General features: G+C 34.7%; 3 protein-coding genes and 2 pseudogenes across 5 annotated transcripts; 2 read left to right on the top strand and 3 right to left on the bottom strand.

The window, feature by feature from the left end:
- Positions 1-940: 940 nt before the first annotated feature.
- LOC120216197 lies at positions 941-2,344 on the top strand (annotated as a pseudogene).
- A 608-nt stretch (positions 2,345-2,952) lies between these two features.
- LOC120216267 (UPF0329 protein ECU05_1680/ECU11_0050-like) lies at positions 2,953-5,400 on the bottom strand. Its single transcript, XM_039213751.1, has 3 exons — positions 5,098-5,400; positions 3,867-4,205; positions 2,953-3,759 (listed from the first exon to the last, which is right to left on the bottom strand). The coding sequence occupies exons 1-2, from the start codon at positions 5,176-5,178 to the stop codon at positions 3,900-3,902; spliced, it is 387 nt and encodes a 128-aa protein (XP_039069682.1). The 5' UTR covers positions 5,179-5,400; the 3' UTR covers positions 2,953-3,759; positions 3,867-3,899.
- A 1,162-nt stretch (positions 5,401-6,562) lies between these two features.
- On the bottom strand, positions 6,563-7,309 carry LOC120216266 (annotated as a pseudogene).
- Positions 7,310-8,939: 1,630 nt separating this feature from the next.
- LOC120216265 (GDSL esterase/lipase EXL3-like) lies at positions 8,940-10,530 on the top strand. The gene is made up of 5 exons (XM_039213750.1): positions 8,940-9,270; positions 9,356-9,486; positions 9,576-9,809; positions 9,880-10,141; positions 10,214-10,530. The coding sequence occupies exons 1-5, from the start codon at positions 8,970-8,972 to the stop codon at positions 10,408-10,410; spliced, it is 1,125 nt and encodes a 374-aa protein (XP_039069681.1). The 5' UTR covers positions 8,940-8,969; the 3' UTR covers positions 10,411-10,530.
- Positions 10,531-15,636: 5,106 nt separating this feature from the next.
- Positions 15,637-18,234, bottom strand: LOC120216264 (F-box protein At4g35930-like). Of its 3 annotated transcripts, none has more exons than XM_039213749.1 (6): positions 18,089-18,234; positions 17,926-17,974; positions 17,267-17,757; positions 16,368-16,442; positions 16,184-16,293; positions 15,637-16,081 (listed from the first exon to the last, which is right to left on the bottom strand). In XM_039213749.1, exons 3-6 carry the CDS (start codon positions 17,621-17,623, stop codon positions 15,823-15,825), a joined length of 801 nt encoding a protein of 266 aa, XP_039069680.1. In that variant the 5' UTR covers positions 17,624-17,757; positions 17,926-17,974; positions 18,089-18,234; the 3' UTR covers positions 15,637-15,822. The 3 variants fall into 3 exon arrangements, with proteins under 3 accessions (XP_039069680.1, XP_039069678.1, XP_039069679.1); XM_039213747.1 differs by having other exon boundaries at positions 15,637-16,084; positions 18,089-18,232; XM_039213748.1 differs by having other exon boundaries at positions 15,637-16,084; positions 17,926-17,960; positions 18,089-18,232.
- Positions 18,235-19,088: the final 854 nt, after the last annotated feature.

Below are 19,088 nucleotides of genomic sequence, written 5' to 3'. Positions count from 1 at the left end.
GTTACTATTAAGCTATTATTATACCAACAAAGTAATATAGTGTTATTTTTTAGAGAAAAAATAAAGATTTTAAATATATAATATTCATCAGACAAAGTCTTAGAACTGGAAGACAAAAAAATATATATATAATATTAAATTTATTAAATGTTTCAAATTAAGCCAAACGAGTTGGAATAATAAGTTTTAAAAATTAAAATTATTATTATATCACATCATATTATTATTTCATCTTATACTTAATAATAATTATTTATTTATAATAACATTTTAATTAAAGAATTAAATTATAATTTAAAATTATCTTATTTACAACCAAACTAGTAATTGAATAGTCTAATATGTATTTTACTTCGATAATATTATTTATTCATTTAGGATGATTATAAATAATATTTTCTCTGTCTCATAAAATATGTCAATTATTGTCTTTTTTTATAATTTTTTTAAACTTTAAATAGTTATTATTTAAAATTATTATTATTAAAAATATATAAAAATATATTTTTAAAACATTTAATCAAGTAATTTTTAAATATATATTTTATAAAATTTAACAATTTAGAATACTTAAAATAATCACCAATTTATTTAAAAAAATTCGATAACAGATATTTTTTATAAGACGGAGAGAATCATATTTATTCTAAAAAAAAACCAAAAAAAACCCGAATCCAGCGGGCACGAACGATTCAAACGGCTCTAAATAATCAAAACCAAAAACAAACTTTTCTCTAATTCCACATAGGCTTTCCTTCATCCTTTCTTCCTTCGCGCTTATTTCGGTGAAAAATATGCAATGCAGCTGGCTGATTGAAGAAGAAGAAGGAATCATCTTTTCAGGGTTTCATTAGGAATTTCGAACTTTTTCTCCTCAGGTGTTAAGACCTGGGGCTAATCTTTAACTGAAGAACAAAAATAAAGAAGGAAAAAGAAAAAAGGAAAATGAGCGCTACCAGGTTTATAAAGTGCGTGACTGTTGGTGATGGTGCAGTTGGTAAAACTTGTTTGTTGATTTCTTACACCAGCAACACTTTCCCCACGGTAATGTCATTTTTTTCTAAATACTTAATGTTTAATGTTGAAATGAGCTTGATATTAAGGGAAGAAAAAAAAACTATCGCTTTGGTTTGAGTCGTTAGCAAATTTTGATGAATTGATAAAGAGAAATCCATCGTTGAAGATCGAATTTCTCATGCTTTTCATTGCGGTGGAAAACAGGATTATGTGCCAACTGTTTTCGACAATTTCAGCGCAAATGTTGTTGTCAACGGGAGTACTGTTAATCTGGGTTTGTGGGATACTGCAGGTAATTTGCTCATTGACCTTTTTGCATTTCTTTTAAAATTCATTGCTAGAAGAACGGTTATAGAGATTTTCACGGTGATTCTTAATTTTGAAATTCTGGGCAACAGGACAGGAGGATTATAACAGATTAAGACCTTTGAGTTATCGAGGCGCAGATGTGTTCTTGGCATTTTCCCTCATTAGCAAGGCCACTTATGAAAACGTTTCTAAAAAGGTTAGGTTTGCATGCAATTTCATAAAATTTCAAACGAAGAGGAGTTCTTTCGTTTGGACTCTGGCTTTCAATTTACTGTTCACTTACAGTTATTTTCTTGTCTTCTTTCCAGTGGATTCCCGAGCTGAACCATTATGCCCCTGGTGTGCCTGTTGTTCTTGTTGGAACCAAGCTTGGTATGTTTATAAATTTTCTTTCATGCAATGCTCTCGGTTGAGGAGTATTTAGGTATTCATGCAATGGAAGGACTATTATTAATCTTACAACAATTCTGAATAGTTTTGGTCTTTATGCTGCGAATTTTAGTGATCCGTAAATGACTTATCTGGAGTTGTTGCCAGTAATCCACGATTGCTTTCTTTTCCTAATGATCCAGATCTTCGGGACGATAAGCGGTACCTTAATGATCATCCTGGAGCTGTGGCCATTTCTACAGCACAGGTAACTAATTTTAGCATCAGTCCATGCTTTTCCTGAAATGTCATTCTGTTTTAACTTGTTTTCCTACTGCATGGATTTTTATTATTTACAAACAGTTAATTTAAGCCCTTCATTTTTCTTCTTTGCTCGTCTGCAAGGGAGAGGACCTGAGAAAGCAGATTGATGCACCCTGCTTACATCGAATGCAGTGCCAAGTCGCAGCAGGTATCTGTTGTTTCATAAAATTTACATATATTTCATTATGGCGGAAGATGCCTTATGCTGAAGGGCTTTGTTTCGACTTCACTGCAGAATGTGAAGTCGGTGTTTGATTCAGCCATCAAAATCATTCTTCAACCTCCAAAGCCGACGAAAAAGAACAAAGCCTGCTCGATAATGTGAGCGGAAAAGGAAAATGTATCTCTTGTCCCACCACTCCTCCTTTCTCCTCTCCTTGCACTTGAAGATATTAGAAGCCCTGGATATTATATTAGCGTCCCAGCTTACACTCAGGATCTTAGTAACTCATCTAGTGGTTTGGTAGAATTGCTTTATTGAAACTCTTGTTCAAACCAAGTAGATCGATGCCAGCCTCCTTCCTGAACTCTGTTCTTGATACAATTTATGTATTAACATTCTAGTTAGGAAACTGCTCGGGCAATCTTTAAATTTGTCTTGTTATTGGTTTTAAAAAGTATTGGTATGTTTTTTGTGCTTGCTTTCTTCCAACATGTATGGGTCCTTGTGTAAATATGATCGGTTTTGCTTTATTCAAAGCATATCATTCATTGGTTCAATCACATTATAACCGTCGGGCATTAAAAACTGAACTTGGATATGGTAAAGCATGAAGCAAAGGACAATCATTCCTACAATACAAAATCAACTACATAAGTACTTTCTTGGAAGTATTTACAATAGCAATGACCCAATGAATGCAAGAAAACCATAATACGGGAAACATGATCATATTAACAAAGGGTAATAGTCGATATTACTGGAATGAATTGAATTTTGTAATACATCAATTCTATTTGTTCATTCTCACGCGAGGGTTAAAAAGAAAAATAGAAGAAAGTCTCAGTAGCCTTTTTTCCAGCAAGGGTCACCGCACAATTTATCATCCTCATTTTTGAGTCCTACTCCTAACGTAAACAGAAGAAAGAGCTGAAATGCTGGCAACAAACCCTTCACACTTTCAGTACTTTTAAGCACTTCCAGCACCATTTTCTACTTCTCACACTTTGCACGCCTTCTCAGCACATTTAGTTCAGAACGGTACCGTGAAAGGTAAAGCATATATATCAGCCTCGGTTAAAATGCAAGCATGTGGCCAACTTGTTGAGTTCATTTGAACGCACCAACATTTCCCTCTTTGCTGCTTTTAATGCCGCTGTTGAGATTTTGCTTTTTCTGAAACAGCCAGTTCTCACCAAAACTGGTTAACTCGGTCTGCAGTGTAGGCACAACCCAATCCTCCACGAGAATTTTGAATTGTGAAGTTAGTGTAGGCGAGCAACTGCAACACAAGTTTGACGGCAATGATGCCGGGGCATTATAAGTACGACATTCTGATGCACCAGAAGAGGAGCAAGGTTTTCCTTTGCTAAGCTTGGGAGTTAACTCTGGAAGTCTAATACTGGAAGTAGAACAAGGATTTTTCCCCAGCTCCCTGCCTGATCTAGGAACATGCTCATGCGTCCCTTGAACAAAGGCCTCATCAATCTTTCCTGAGGTAGAACAAGCTTGCACATTGCAGGGTAGCACTACGGGATCGATATGCCTTTGAGAAGGCAACCGGATCCGGATAATGCTTCCTTCACATCAATACAATTTGAATACAAAATATCAGTGCCCATGTGAAGCAAACAAACCCAACAAGTAAACAGCCTCTCCCTGGTAAGGAAGAGATACAAACACTCACCAGAATTATGCCCACTGTCAGAAGGGGGTGAGCTCAGCTTCTGTTTTTTACTGCTGTTAAGGGTGCTATCCGAAGAATTCTGGGGTCCACTGCTTGACCATGTTCTTCAGTAAGCGTACTCTTCTCAAAACATTCAACTTCATTTTGTCTTCTCTTTTGGCAGTCTCCACCTTTTTTACCTTCTTGGCTCCTCTCGTCTTTATGCCGTTTCTTATGACCATGCTTCTTACTTTCGGTTTCTCCACTGTTCCGGGCCTTGTCTATTTCTTTCTTCTCCCGTTTTTTATCTTTCTTTTCTTTCTTCCTTTCTTTCTTAGCCTTCTCCTCTTCTCTTTTAAGCTACAAATTACGAGAGAAAGAGTCGGTTTATGAACATACGGGAATCCCATACAAACAGGCAAAACAACAATAAGAGAACACGGGCATTCCTTGAATCAACTTCAGCAAGAACAAATAAAAATGAAAGAATCCCTCTTACTACGTTTCTAATAGCAAATGACTGTAAACTTCACAATCAATTAAATAATTCCAATTATATAACTTGCATGTTTCTTTGTTCCATTCTCCAGTGCAAATTTACATGCAGCTCTAATAAAAATTAGGCTCCATTTTCAAGTAACATTTCACCATGTTCTGTAATGAAGTGGCCAATGCAATTTCATTAAATTCAACCCAATATCATAACCATTTCAATTTTAACCTTCAATCAACTTCTCACAATTTTAACTCACACATGAAATATACTTAAGCACACATTCACATTGTTCCTTTGTATACTGAAGTAACTGAACTAGTAAGAATGGATGCCGCTCTGCCATTCATATACAAGTGAAACGATAAACAATCAGCATCATTTCACTTCTAGAATGATTTGGGCTCAATTTCTCATAGTTAAAGCTTAACTTACTACAAGAAAATCCTCCATTTATTTAACAAGAAATCCAGAAAAAGAGAACATGGCCAGGTCGGTAAGGAAACGATTACATAATAAATTGCTGATCCTCTTCCCAATCTTTTCTCAGCCTTTATAGCCGTAAAATATAGTAACACGTCTTAATTAGGATTTAAGACACTTCATAACGTTCAGCCCTCTAACGCAACATATATTTTTCTCGTCCTATCGATATAAAGAAAAAAGCAAAGCTATCGAGGAAAACGATTATACCAGTCGAGCAAAGAGGGTTAAAACCCCAGAAAGCTGTTTAGCCTATTGGGGATTTGCTCAACAAACCTTGATCGATTCAATCAGTGCCTCATCGCGGATTCCGTTCTTTACGTATCCCGGTGGAGGAAACGGAAAACACCGCGACATCTGTTGATTCACCAACAACAAAACAATACGAAATCGAAAAGGCAAAACGAAACCCTCGATCGAGATCGAGTTAAGAAAAAATTGTAGCCTTAAAATCTTGGGTGCTCTCAGGAAAACCCTCGGCTTGTCCCGATCAAAAACGAATTCCTTTTATTAAAATAAAAGCTAATTAAAAGACGGGGGATCTCAGATTAGGGTTCGAAGAGAAGAGACGCTATTTAGATCCAGACGCAGAGAGGGAGAGAGGCTAAGGATCCAAAATATCTACTGATAGGCGAAGAGCGGGTGTTTATAGCGGATTTGACCCTTTCTTTCGAAGAATTACTAGTGAAACGGCTGCGTTTTATGAAAATGGATTTAAGGGTTGTTTGGAAACGAAGAGAACCTACCCAATTGCATGCTATTTCTAACATAAATGTACCCATCATAATATTTTGGTATAAGCTAGGATTTAGTACTTTTATTGTATTAAAATTTGGGATTTAATTCTTTTATAGAATTTTATTTTCTAATTAGATGTGTAAATGAATATAGTGTTCGATAAATTATTTATGAATCATTCGTATAATGTTTATTTATATTCGTTCATTAAGTTGAATAAGCGAGTATGAATAAATTTTTATGTTCATTGAATAAGTAAAGAATGTAAACAAAGGTTTGTTCTTTTCATTTATATTCATGAAAAGCTTGTTTATAAACTTTTTTTTATCGAATTGTTTACTTCATTTTCATTTTTTTTAATTTTAAATATTGATTAAGGTAGTAGCTAAATTGAATACATAATCAACTTTAGAATTTAAACTGTGAAGTCTAAAGAATTAAAGGACTGGTGGCATAATTTTATCATTTAATTGTTTTTATTTAACTTAATTTTTTTGTTTGGTTGGTTAACATATAAAACTAACACGTTGACGTACATCAAAACAACAAATTAACAAATAATCATATAAATAGTATGTTTATAAACGTTAAACGAATATATTTACAAACATTAAATAAAACTGAATATAAACACCTTAACAAATAAATAAATAAATAGACACATTGAATATAAACACCTTTAAAAATAAAAAATAAATTTATTTATTCAAATGTGGTTTATTTACCCTCCTACTTACAATAATGATAGTAGTAAGTAATTAACAGCGCTATTAATATTACTCTTCATTAAAACAATAACGTGATTTTTAATTATTATTTGACCATACTACAAAACTACATAAAAGTGTCATCAAATATTTTCAATTAAAATTTAATAAATAAACTAACTTAATATTAATACTACAAAACTACAGCGACTAGACCCATAATTAAATCCAATATTTCATATAAGAAAATCCATACATTTCATATAATTTTCAAACACTGATAATATGGAGATGGAGGAGGTTCATGATTTTTCACATGATTACACAAGCACTCGGGTTCTCATCACTAAAGGCAGTGGTATACTTGACTTCAAACGAGGTGGCCCTGGCGAGCTGACCAGCTTCCGGATCTTGGACCACATTCCGGACGTAACCAGGCGGCGCCTTCTTGTCGTAAGCCCCCGGTGCATAAGGGTGAGCCACCACATCATAAGGCACGTAAGGCCACAACTCGACTTTCTTCCCCGTCCGATGCCGGACCCGCTCCAGAATCTTGTCGGGATCCACGTAGCCGACCACCGTGAGCTTGCTTTGCTTGGGGTCCACTTCCACATCGGTCACCCCTTTCATGCCCTCCACCGATTCTTCACCCTCCTCTCGCATCCCTCGCAATCCATCTTCACTTTTATCTCCACCGTCTGCAACAACAAAATATTAAATCAAACACTTAAAAAAAAAAGAAGGTGAAAGAAAAGGGATCGAAGCTTGAAAGGTGAACTGAATACCTGTAATGGTTTCTTTTTAATCTTTTTATGTCTGGGCAAGTCACAGTCAAAGAGTTCAAAGACAGAATCCAGGAAACCCATTGAAGCTATGAAAACGAGGAAACTAAAGAGTTCTTACAAAAGTTGCAAAATGCATGCTTAATGTGTACCTAGTAGTAAAAAAAACAAGCTCAGATATCGTTTTCTTCAGGTTTTAATGGAATCTGGGGGTTAACCGCTTATGATTGATATTTACTTTAATAGAAGATCAGCCTGGGATCTTCTGGTTACTTCGGTTGCCTTTAGATCCGCCCTTTTATTATATATATGGGACTGTTTTCTTTTAGAGCAGACTGGGCGTGGTGCTTAACACCTGCCTAGTCCAATAATGTACAGCCCAGTTTCAGTATAAGGGCCATTCCTGACTGAGATTCAGATTTACTAATTACTATAGTTCCAAAGGTGCAGACCAGCAAGCCCAGAATTCAAGTAGGATAACTAAAGTTTGAAAAGATGAAATTAGGGCTGAGAAAAATCATTTTGACTCAGACTCCTCAATTTCACTAATTCAAAAAAAAAAAATCAAAGTCTAGTCACAGCTCCTTGATCATTATAAAATATCTATATAACTTCAATTCTAATTTTAATTAATAAATTTAATTTTTTTTGGAGTAATTTATTTCTTCAAATTTGTATTTCATTTAATTTTTCACTATAATTTTTTACAAAATATTTCTTTCCCTCAATTTTTTTTTTGTCTATTTTATACTCTCATCAATATTTTATCTCTAAAATACGTTCTTTAAAAAATAAAATTATAAATATATTTTATAATTTTATATGATATTTGATTTATTAAATAACATTGTGATTCGGAAAAGAATATGAAGAATTATATATATATATCCTAAATAAAATTTGAAAGATAAAGTATGACTTGCTAATTCAAATAACTTAAAATCTTTTAACTCAATCCAATATCCAAAAAAAATGGTTCTGAAAACTTTTCAAGTACAAGCAATTCATTCAAACGAGAGAAGAAGAAAAAAGAGCTTAGTATTTAATGTGTTGAGTATAAATTTGTTCAAAATCATTCTGTATATCAACATAATCATAGACACCTTCCTTCGCTACACGCCGTTTCCCCTCTTCTCTCTTCCTATCATAATCTCAAAATATTTTCTTTCTAATATATTGGGAAGGTGAATTTATTACCTTTTGCATTACCATGTGTAGGAGTTGGCATCTCTAGATCAAAAATTCGTTTTGGAATGTTAGTTGAGTGGTCTAATTATGTATTTATGAGCATTCACTGATTGCATTAATTCCAGTTACAATATCCCACTAGTTGAGCATATTTGAGGTGAACAAGACGAGCCAGCAACGAATTTGAAGCAGGCAACAAGTCAACATCTAAACACATTGTTTGAGATTGGTTGGGGGTTGAATTTAATGTTATTACTATTGGTTGATGTTTCCAAATTAATATAATGCTTAGACACTGACTAATACCAGTATGTCCCCTGTTCTTCATCACAAGCCACCCAGTTTAAACTCAACAGCTGTTTTGAATGAATTACATAGGGAAATCACTGAATTCAAGGTATTGTTTACAAATAATGTCTGATACCAATTTGGCATTTTTTTTTCAGAAAATATGTTTTTGCAAAGAGAATAAAGCTTCAATACTTGAAGGTGGATGCAGACAAGGGGGGGGAATGTACATATATTTCCTTTGAGTTTTATTTCCAGCTGATATTTTGACACTAATGATGCTGCATTATTGTTTGCAACTACCAGAAAATGTATAAGCAAGCTCTGAATTGGCTGCCACATTGACAAATACATTAAAACACCGCGTCTTCCCTTTTTCATGCCTATATAAATTCATAAATATGGACTATGTACCATAAGGAAAATATAAATTGAAAACCAGGAAATGACAACGTTCCTCTCTCAATTTCAAGCACCCTTTTCGTTTCCTTCTTGCTTTAGTAGGACCATCGTCTTCCTTGCTTTTGTGGTGTTGTATTTCCATTATCACAATGAAGCTGCCTTGGTCCTGCCTAACAACGAGACCATTCCTGCAGTTTTCGTGTTCGGGGATTCGATAGTTGACCCGGGGAACAACAACAATCTCCCCACGATAGCTAAAGGCAATTTCCTCCCTTACGGGAGGGATTTCAAAGGCGGGCCGACTGGACGGTTTTCGAATGGCAAAGTCCCTTCCGACCTTATAGGTAGTGTGTAGCCAATAAGCCAGAACTTGTCTTCATATCCCCCTTGTATACATTGTCACTGACTTTGGATCCAAATCATTTGCAGCTGAAGAATTCGGTGTTAAGGATCTGGTGCCTGCTTATCTTGATCCCAAAGTACAGCTCCAAGATCTCCTCACTGGTGTCAGTTTTGCCTCAGGGGCAGCAGGATATGATCCTCAGACAGCAAAAGTAGCGGTACATACATACATAACATACATATGTTGCTTTTGTGAATTTATTGCAGTGCCATTAATCTCATCTGTCTGTCGGACATGTTATGGCAGAATGTTATATCGATGTCGGGACAGTTAGAACTGTTCAAGGAATGCATAAAGAAGATAGAAGCAGCAGTAGGAGAAGAGAGAACCGCAACTATAGTTTCAAAAGCCATATATATAGTGTGCACCGGCAGCAACGATGTTTCCAATACTTACTTTACCCTTCCATTCAGGCGAGCCCATTATGACATAAATGCATATTCAGATTTCGTGGCCGGCTATGCTTCCCAGTTCTTGCAGGTGATATAAGAATCAAGCATGAAGTTTTAGTCCATAAAAACGAAACCAACCACGGGAATATTTGTTGCAGGACTTGTATGGATTAGGAGCAAGAAGAATAGGGTTGTTGGGGTTGCCGCCGATCGGGTGTGTGCCGTCTCAGAGAACTTTAGGCGGTGGAAAAAACAGAGATTGCTACGAGGCAGAAAACCAATTGGCATCTGCCTACAACGCCAAGCTCTCCGGCGTGATAGACAACCTGAAGACTGTGTTCACTTTGCCGGGCACGAATCTTATCTTCCTTGACATCTACTATCCATTGCTTTCGCTCATTGAAAACCCTGGAAAATATGGTAAACCTTTCTCATGCATAAATTGATGATTGGAGCGACCTTAGATTCAACTTATCGGCCATTTTGATACAGGTTTTGAGGTGGCAACAGTGGGATGTTGTGGCACCGGACTGATAGAAGCGAGTGTATTCTGCAACCCTACAAGCATCCCTCTCTCATGCCCAGATGCCTCCAAATACGTTTTCTGGGATGGTTACCATCCCTCCGAGAAGGCTTACAAGATCCTTACGTCTGCCATTATCCAAATGCACTTCAAAGAATTTTTCTGACAACAAACAAAACAGAGAAGCAATTTCTTTTTTTTTTCCCCTATTGTAATTCAAAGAATCATGAATACAAAACATCAATCACGTGCATAATTAATAAACAGCATTATATCATTTCAATTGTATATTAGTATTTTTTATTCAAAAGCCTTTGTTAGTAATTGTTTCATTCAATTCGACTATACAATAATGTACGATGGAAAATTCTACAACGTATGTCTCATACAACAACGTAATACTAGAACGACGTACTGAAACATAACACAATCAAATTTGTTTTTATTATGTAAATGTTAAAAAGTATTGGATTTTTTTAAAATTAAAATTTAATTTTACTTTTAATAGAATTATAATTAAATAATGATTTTTAATCAAAAATAATAATTAATTTAAGTAAATTAGTTTGTTTAGAATTGAAATTTGTAAATTATTAAGTAAGAATGACCATAAACAATAGTCACCACCGGAGACCTTAACATCAGGAAAACACAAAAAATCGTTGATAATATTATATTACAAATCCAACGCGACCGTTTGTCGTCGCCAGGATTGCCATCGCCCAACAGTTATGCAGTAGTCGGCCGCCCAGGAAAAGCTGTAAGAGCAATCATTTGAAATTCTTCCTCCATAGAACGAACCATATAGTTGTGAAAATCGTGCTTTGGCGATAGGTTGTGATTCTGCCATGAATTCAAAACACAAAAGCATAAACATTCAGGAGAAAACTTCAACGAACAAAGACTATGACTGTAAGTCCAACGAAAATATAAATGCATCACAAATCTATGAGTCAACTCTTGCAGTAAACGCAGCAAGAAGAAATGTTCTGTACCTACCAACCAGATCACAACTCTATTCGTCGCTAAGGGGTTCGCTTTGTGGTGTACAACCAAAGCCGCTTGTCTTCGCATTAGCGCTTCTCTAGCTTGTCCTGCAGCAAATAAGCTATAATCATCGTAGTAATGTATTGAAAGTTATTCGAAATGTCTTTTGCATGACTTTGATCACAAATAACCGCATGTCTTGAGGCATCAAATTGTTTGAAGTTTAACTTACCAGTTAAAATCCATGTTGGTCCATATGAGCTTCCTCCTCCCATGCCCCCCATCAATGAATCTACCGAAATAGTTATCGAAAAGTGAGCAAATAGTAGCAACATAGAACTGTTAGTGCTTTTTCCTTACTGTATACCAATCAAAAGACCAACCTTAACAATTGCAAGTAACATCGTTAAGCGACTGTAAGCTAGATGCGTGATTGCCATTACGAATATAAAGCGATGCAACTGCTCGAGGCGAAACAAATGGCTCATGACCCTGAAGAACAGAATAATTTAACGGATGATCGTGTAGAACACCCTGCAATAGCTTTTCCTGGGCGCCGACTACTTTACGACTGCTAGGTGACTGTTGGGCGATGGCAATTCGGGCGACGACAAACAATCACGTTGGATTTGTAATATAATATTTTTCAACATTTTTTCGACGTGTTTTCCGGCGAGTTAATGTCTCCAGCGGTGACTATTATTTATGGCCATTATTAACTTAAATAATTTACAAATCCCAATTCTAAACAAATTAACTGACTTAAATTAATTATTATTTTTTATTAAAAAATTATTATTTAATTATAATTCTATTAAAAATAAAACTAAATTTTAAATTAATGATTAATTTTAAAAAATCCAATAATTTTTAATATTTATATAATAATAACAAATTTAATTGTTGTGTGTTTCGGTACGTCGTTTTAATGGTAGCTATTACGGTATGACACATACTCTTCCAATGTTCGACACTCTGTTCTTGTTAGAGAAACAGCAGATTGGAAGATGGGGAGTGTTGTATCACACCACATCTTCCTATGTCTCCACACTGAAACACTTGAAAGGAGAGTTCATTTGCCTATAGGAACATAACCGATAGCATATTCAAAAATATTTTTTGGTAGATAGACACACATATATTAATACTATAAAAAATTTTGACACAATTAATAAAATAAATAATTGATCAAACAAAATTCAAATTATAAAATAAAAGACAATTAATACCTATTGGTAAGTAGTAATGACCTAATAATGAATTTATTTCATTAATCTGTTAACCATTCACAAAGAAATAAGTGCTTCGTGGAATTTTTCATCCGTAGATTACCATACTAATAAACAATAACGGGAGGTGTAAGATGGGGTCAAAGGTATGGAATGCTTGCAATTTGGTAATATTTTCCCAACCTACCTCTTTTATTTCAACGTGACAAGATGTGTTGACAAATCTTCTGCTGAACAAGCGACGAACTCATTCTTAATTCTACGGTAAACTCCATTAGGTTCTCTTAATTTCATTGTTGAATAATATTATATATATCACTAATTACAATGACACGTGAATATATAGTGTATTAATTTAAAATTTTAATATAAAATTTAAATTCAAAATCTAGATTTGAAATGTTTAATATTTAATATTAAAAATAATATAATCTCTATTTCATTTTTATCAACATTTTATATAAATTATTTAAAAATATGAATATTAAAATATTCTATGATAAAATATTATTTATTAGTTTGATATTTTTCCTTGTATTAAAATGGCATAATGTCAAAATTAGTCACTCAACATTTATCATAATGAACATTTTATCTAAGATTATGATGTGTCATATCACCTAAGGTGACGTAGCATGTGATACGTCATCAATTTATCACATGAAAATATCACGTCAACAAGATGTATTAAATATTAGTTAATTAATAATTTTTATCTAATAGAGACCATTTTGATCAAAAAATAAAAAAATAAAGATTAAAATATTTCTAAAAAAAATAGACTAAAATGATCTTTCAAATAATTTACAACAGAGTTAGGTAAAATCATCATTTCTACATGCCCATTCGAGTCCTCATCGTTGTACTCTAGTACTCCCACCAAGACTCTTCTGGTGATATCATTGTCCCATCTTGATCTTGGAAATATGAACATGTAGAGGTAATAATTAAAAGTGTGAGCTATTAATCCTAATGAGTACACATCGATCTTGCTATATTACATGAGTCTCATAAAAATAATCATGCTATCCAATTATGAACTTAAGCCCTTTTTTAAAGATTACCATAGTCTTATCATTCGCACTCGGGTTCAATATACTTACCCAAGGTCTAAAGTATATCATGTCTTTTCTCATCAGATTACCTTACACTTTCTATCATATTTGTGGTTTCGGTAACTCTAAGTTGGCACAGTAATTATTCAGTCTATGATATTCCTCTAATTCATTAAAGCGGTTTTCATCATAATAGTCTCATCGTTAACTATTTATTCGACAATTGTAACATATTTAATATTATCATCAACATGGATAAAAGGTCATGCATATAATCATCAGTAGCAAACACATGTATATCATGCGTTAGAACATTAATATTGACATTTTGTCATAAAATATTATAAAGGGTGCCCATAGTAAACTCTAATAGGGGTATATCTAGGTAACGTAGACCAAAGTGTTATACTGATACAGAATCGCATCGATATGGTAGACGAACTTGAGTGTCCAAATGCACTGAAGTGTTATGAACCCATAGGTCTAAATGCACCAAAGTGTTAACACCGTCACAGAGTTGCTTAGCTAAGGTGAACGATCTTGAGAGACCATGGCACAACTGCTCGACCTTGGGCATGTCATTGTACCAACGACCTCTAACTAATCTACATGGACAATAATAGCATCATAATACATGCAATGCACTTACCTCGACATAATGAACCATTAATAACAATAATCATGATAGCTTACTTCAAGCTTCCCTATCATCATGTATCACCGTAATAATGATCGGGTCAGGTATCCTCAAGCCTTCCCATCATCATTCAATATGATATTCGAATCTTGACGGTAGTGCATGGAGTCGATTGGGTTGGGAGGATCATTCTTGCTTCTACAGTACTCAATTCAAATTAATCAAACAATAGATAAAAAAAGAGGTTATACCAAAAAAAAGTATGCTTACTAACTTTATTATATTTTACTTATAAAGTTAGTATAATTGTATGTGTATAGATGAAAAATTGATAAATTATAATAATTGAATTATTTTAAAAAAAATTAAAATATTTTAATATTTAAGTTGTAGTGGTTATAAATAATTTGTTCATTTTGATTTGGAAGGAAAATCATAATTAATGGTTTATGATAGTGTTACCAATAGTCAATAGTAGAAAAATGAGAAACAAAATGAAATCTTCAAAAACTCTCAAAATGGGATAGAAAATGAAATCTCCAAAAACTGTCCCTTTTCTTAGTCTGCGATAAGGGATTTTATGGTAACTCTTGCTTTCGATGTCAAATTTAGAGTCTTGGTAGCTACTTATGAATTTACACGTTGAATGAATATGATCGTTTGATTTAGTTTAGTTACGATAGGTCACATGAATGTGCTAAGGATGATGGGAATTGAACCAAGAAAAAAAAAACAATTCGGAGTTTATAATTGGCAGAGGAAGACTTTTTGGAGGTCTCTTCTTACTCCAAAAACTTGGGTTTTGGTTAAATTTTTTGTACGGAAAGGTTGAAGGAATTAAAACTGACATCGACAGAAATACCTACTAGGCTGGAAACCAATGAGCATCAGCCTTCAACGCGAGAAATTATTTGAAGGACCCGACTTACCACATCAATTATAGTCTTAACCAATAAAATTCATCCATTTCACAATAACTTCTAAATAGCTACTCATTTCTTATTTACATGTAAGAAAGAAGTAAATATTCACTTTGAAAAAAAATGAAATGGATGTATTTTATTAGTTAAGATCATCGATGACGTGAATCATCTAATAATTTTTCATTCAACACCAGGCTCTCTCCGGTGAAATAGATTATCTAAAAACTGCATTCAATTTGCCAGGAACAAAGCTTATAAATACATGCATACCTACTGCATAAACAACTTGAATCTAACATGACTATCTACTTTTTCAACACATCATATCAAAATTATTTACGAGATTGAATATGCATATATTTGTAAATTGATCATGATGTATTTTAAATATACTTCCATTCAGATTCAGACATGTTTAAATTCAGAATTGGAGGACTGTAGACAACCAGCAAAATACGAAAACACAGCTAATGATACTTTCAACTTCCAAGCATATATAAAAGAAGATATACAAGCAATCAGTTCATGACCTATCGTTGTGAAAATCCACACATCGTCTACATCCTCAAACACTTAATGCAGATAAGATTCATATGAAACATCATATAACCTAATATACTCCCCAAGAAAAGCTACAAAATCGCATACCTCATACTCTCTGAATCTGACTAAGATCTCCTATAGAGTAACGCAAAATATAACCATATACAGTGGAATCCAGCTTATGATATAAACACCGGGAAGAAATCAACGAAGCTTATTCTGAGCAACGGCCTGGCATAACTCATCCTCGTAAAATAGTACTCGGTTTGAAGCCAAAGATTTGCATAATGGCTTTGGGAGAACAGATGGTACCATGCATCTGGTAGGGAATCCAGAATCCTGAAAGAGTACTGCAGCAATTTGCCTCAGCTCGGTGACTTTAACACGAGATGGTGGTCGTGGACCGTGTCTTGGAGCTTTTGGAGTGTGTGGACTTTTGATCAGAATACCTTTCCCTTCACCCTTGCTGGAAACAACATCCAAAACATTGTACAAAATGGCAAATTTTAGTTCCAATTTTTGTAGAATCAGTCCTTGTTGTGATCTCAAACCTTCAGACACTTACCTCGTAAAGGGCCAGTGTTCTGTCGGCCTTGGTGTCATTATGCTCAGCATCTCTTGCCTTGAACGATCAGGTGTTGTGTAATTTAAGTGAAATTGTCTTGCCAGGCAAACCTGAACGCAACAAGCATAAATGGTTATATAATAAGATTCATAAACTAAAACAGACAAGGGAGAGAGATACTTACAGCTTTTCTTATCCTTTGAGAAACATGAAAAACTGCCCTCAGTTGGTCATGGTGCAAGTGACAAAGTATTTTAACCTAAATAATATCAAAAAAAAAAAAGGAATCAGTTCAAAGGGGAAAGGCTGGATCTCCATAAAATTGAAAGCAAGCTTATTCAATCTTGCCACGTATAGAGTGGTGTAGGCTCAGTGTTTCTTCGTGCAGAAACTATATGAACATATATCCATGGTGTCTTTACAGATATCATATCAGTCATCCATGAATAATGAGTGTAACAGCATAATGACAAACGTGGAGATTAACTTCAATTATACATATAACGAAACAATATGTTTGAGAAATTGATAACAGCCACTAAAGAACATGAGAAAATGTTGATGAAACTCATTGATATGTCAAACATAGAATGTCATTGATCATATAAACGAGGATAGGTTCTCAAAGCACATGACACAAAATATGATCGAAAAAATCTACAAAGGTAGATTAAAGATTAAACAGGGATTTTTTAAGTGTAAAGGAATTCTGTTAAATTACACTTATGATCAGATGCATTCTAACAATGATTACAGTACTCACTTGAAGGTAAAGAAATGGACAGTGCATTCTTATTTTACCACATTCATTTTCAAGTTTAAAATGCTCAAAGGTGCAAGTAATATATATGGTTCTGAAGAAGCGCACAACCAGCAAAAACTTATAAACATGCAACATGATTTGTTAAGGATGCCTATCTTGTATGCCACACACCAATAAAAATCATACACACGACCAAAATGAATAAAAAACAACCTGATTAATTCTTCAGCATCTAAATCACCACTCTACAGAATGAAACAACAGTAAAGCTTTTTCAGGCCATGTCATGCAAATAAAATGACAAAGGGTGCAAATAATACCAGTAAATCCATATGAAGAGACTCAAGCCTTGACTCAGACTCAAAGACTTCAGGCCGAGGTATCTTTGGTGTCCACGCCATACTATTCTGCTTATGGAAAACCACAGGCGATGACATCAAAGGACTTTTCTCAATAACCTTATTTTCCATCAAAAGATTACCATCAGCCAGTTTCTTGGTATCTAATACAGCAACCCTTTCCTTCCCAAGATCAGTACACAGCTTGGCGGCTGAAGCTTTATTGTACCGGAGATGAGCAATGGTACCTGGTCTCAGATACTTACCGCTTGAACTCTTCAATCTCTTGTTCTGTTTTGCTGTTTTCATTTCCCTATCATCCGGAGACTTCTTTCCCATCCTTTCTGTAACTCTTCTGCTCTTCCTTATATCCTAAGCTGTCCCTCAACTGGATTATACCCTTTTCCCTAATTTATCTCAAAGTTTTGGAGTAACTACACCTTAAAAGCAAACATCAAATGAAATTGTAAAACCTGACATTCAAAATCAAGAAAATCAAAACTCGACATTCATACTATAGTAGAAGTTAGATTTTTTGCCTCACCTCAGAAACCACCGACAGTTTAAAGTCATAGATGCAAAAATAAGGCTTAGAAAGCATCAGGAAAAAACCATTAAAATGCTAAATAAACAGAACTCACACGATTAAATCAGAATCGTCCTCGATTTATCTCCGCTGCAATACCGAAACTGAAAACAAATCAGTCAAACGAAAAAGAACAGTAAGAACTTCATCCAAAAGGGGGGAAATCCTAAAAACTGAAAGAAAAATTTAATAAAACCAAAGCACGCAGGTAGACTCACCGGTCTCAAATTAGCAGATATTTCCCTGTGAGAAAATAAAAAATAAAATAAAATGATGGATTCGAGACGGCCAAAATTCATAAAAGTGGAAGCTCTATATGAGAGAGAGATTCTAAGCGTGCCTTTAGTGAGAGAAAGTGCGAGAACAGAGGGGGAAGAGATGGGGCCGCTAGGGTTTGCTCTTTATTTGAAATCCACTTAAACTCCCGCCAATATTTTCAACAACAGTTTCAATTTTGGAAGAAATAAATAAATAAATAAAAAAACCGAAGAAAACGAGATGCGTTAGACTGGAATACACGTGGCTGATTAGTAGTGGTTATTAGAGTTGTGGGTCAGACCGTGTCTTTATTTGCTTAGGTCATTTCGTCCAATTAGACGGCGGACATCGCGTTTTTAATTAGAAAAATGGTTTTTGGAATTTCTACTATATTTTTTAATATCAAAATTCAAAATAAGTAAATTGCGAGGGAAAGCAATACCAAAACGTTTATGTGATTACTATACTGACCTCAAACAGTTGGATAAACTAATAATTTCAGACCATTATTTCAAACATTTTCCCTATTAAAATGGAATCCAATGCCATTCACGGCATTTTAGGTATCTCCGATGGCCGCGGATAACGGTGTTTTTCCCGATATATCACCTATATATTATATATTTTTTATCAGACACCTTTAGATTATTTTTTTCGATCTAACATTCTTTGCAGTAAGACGCGCCCCCTGCAGTACGCTTTACGTTGATATGGTGCCACGTGGGGTAAGGTGCGCCCCTGCAGCGCGCTTTATGCTGATTTAGATACACGTAGTTATAGCGCGGCCCCTGGGGCGCGCCTTACTCCACGTAGGTCTATAACGCGGTGCAGGGGCCGCGCTTTTCAATTATCACATGCTCAACTATCAGACATGCATAATGCAAGGCGCGGTGCAGGGACCGCGTCTTGCATAATTTACCCGAACTTCTCGACTTTAAAGCATCCTCTCTCGGCTATAAA

The sequence above is a fragment of the Hibiscus syriacus genome, unplaced genomic scaffold (assembly GCF_006381635.1).
Source record: "Hibiscus syriacus cultivar Baekdansim isolate YM2019G1 unplaced genomic scaffold, ASM638163v2 tig00110159_pilon, whole genome shotgun sequence".
Lineage (NCBI taxonomy): Eukaryota > Viridiplantae > Streptophyta > Magnoliopsida > Malvales > Malvaceae > Hibiscus > Hibiscus syriacus.
Note: the sequence above shows the minus strand (reverse complement) of the source record. Positions and strands in the feature narration are given on the sequence as shown.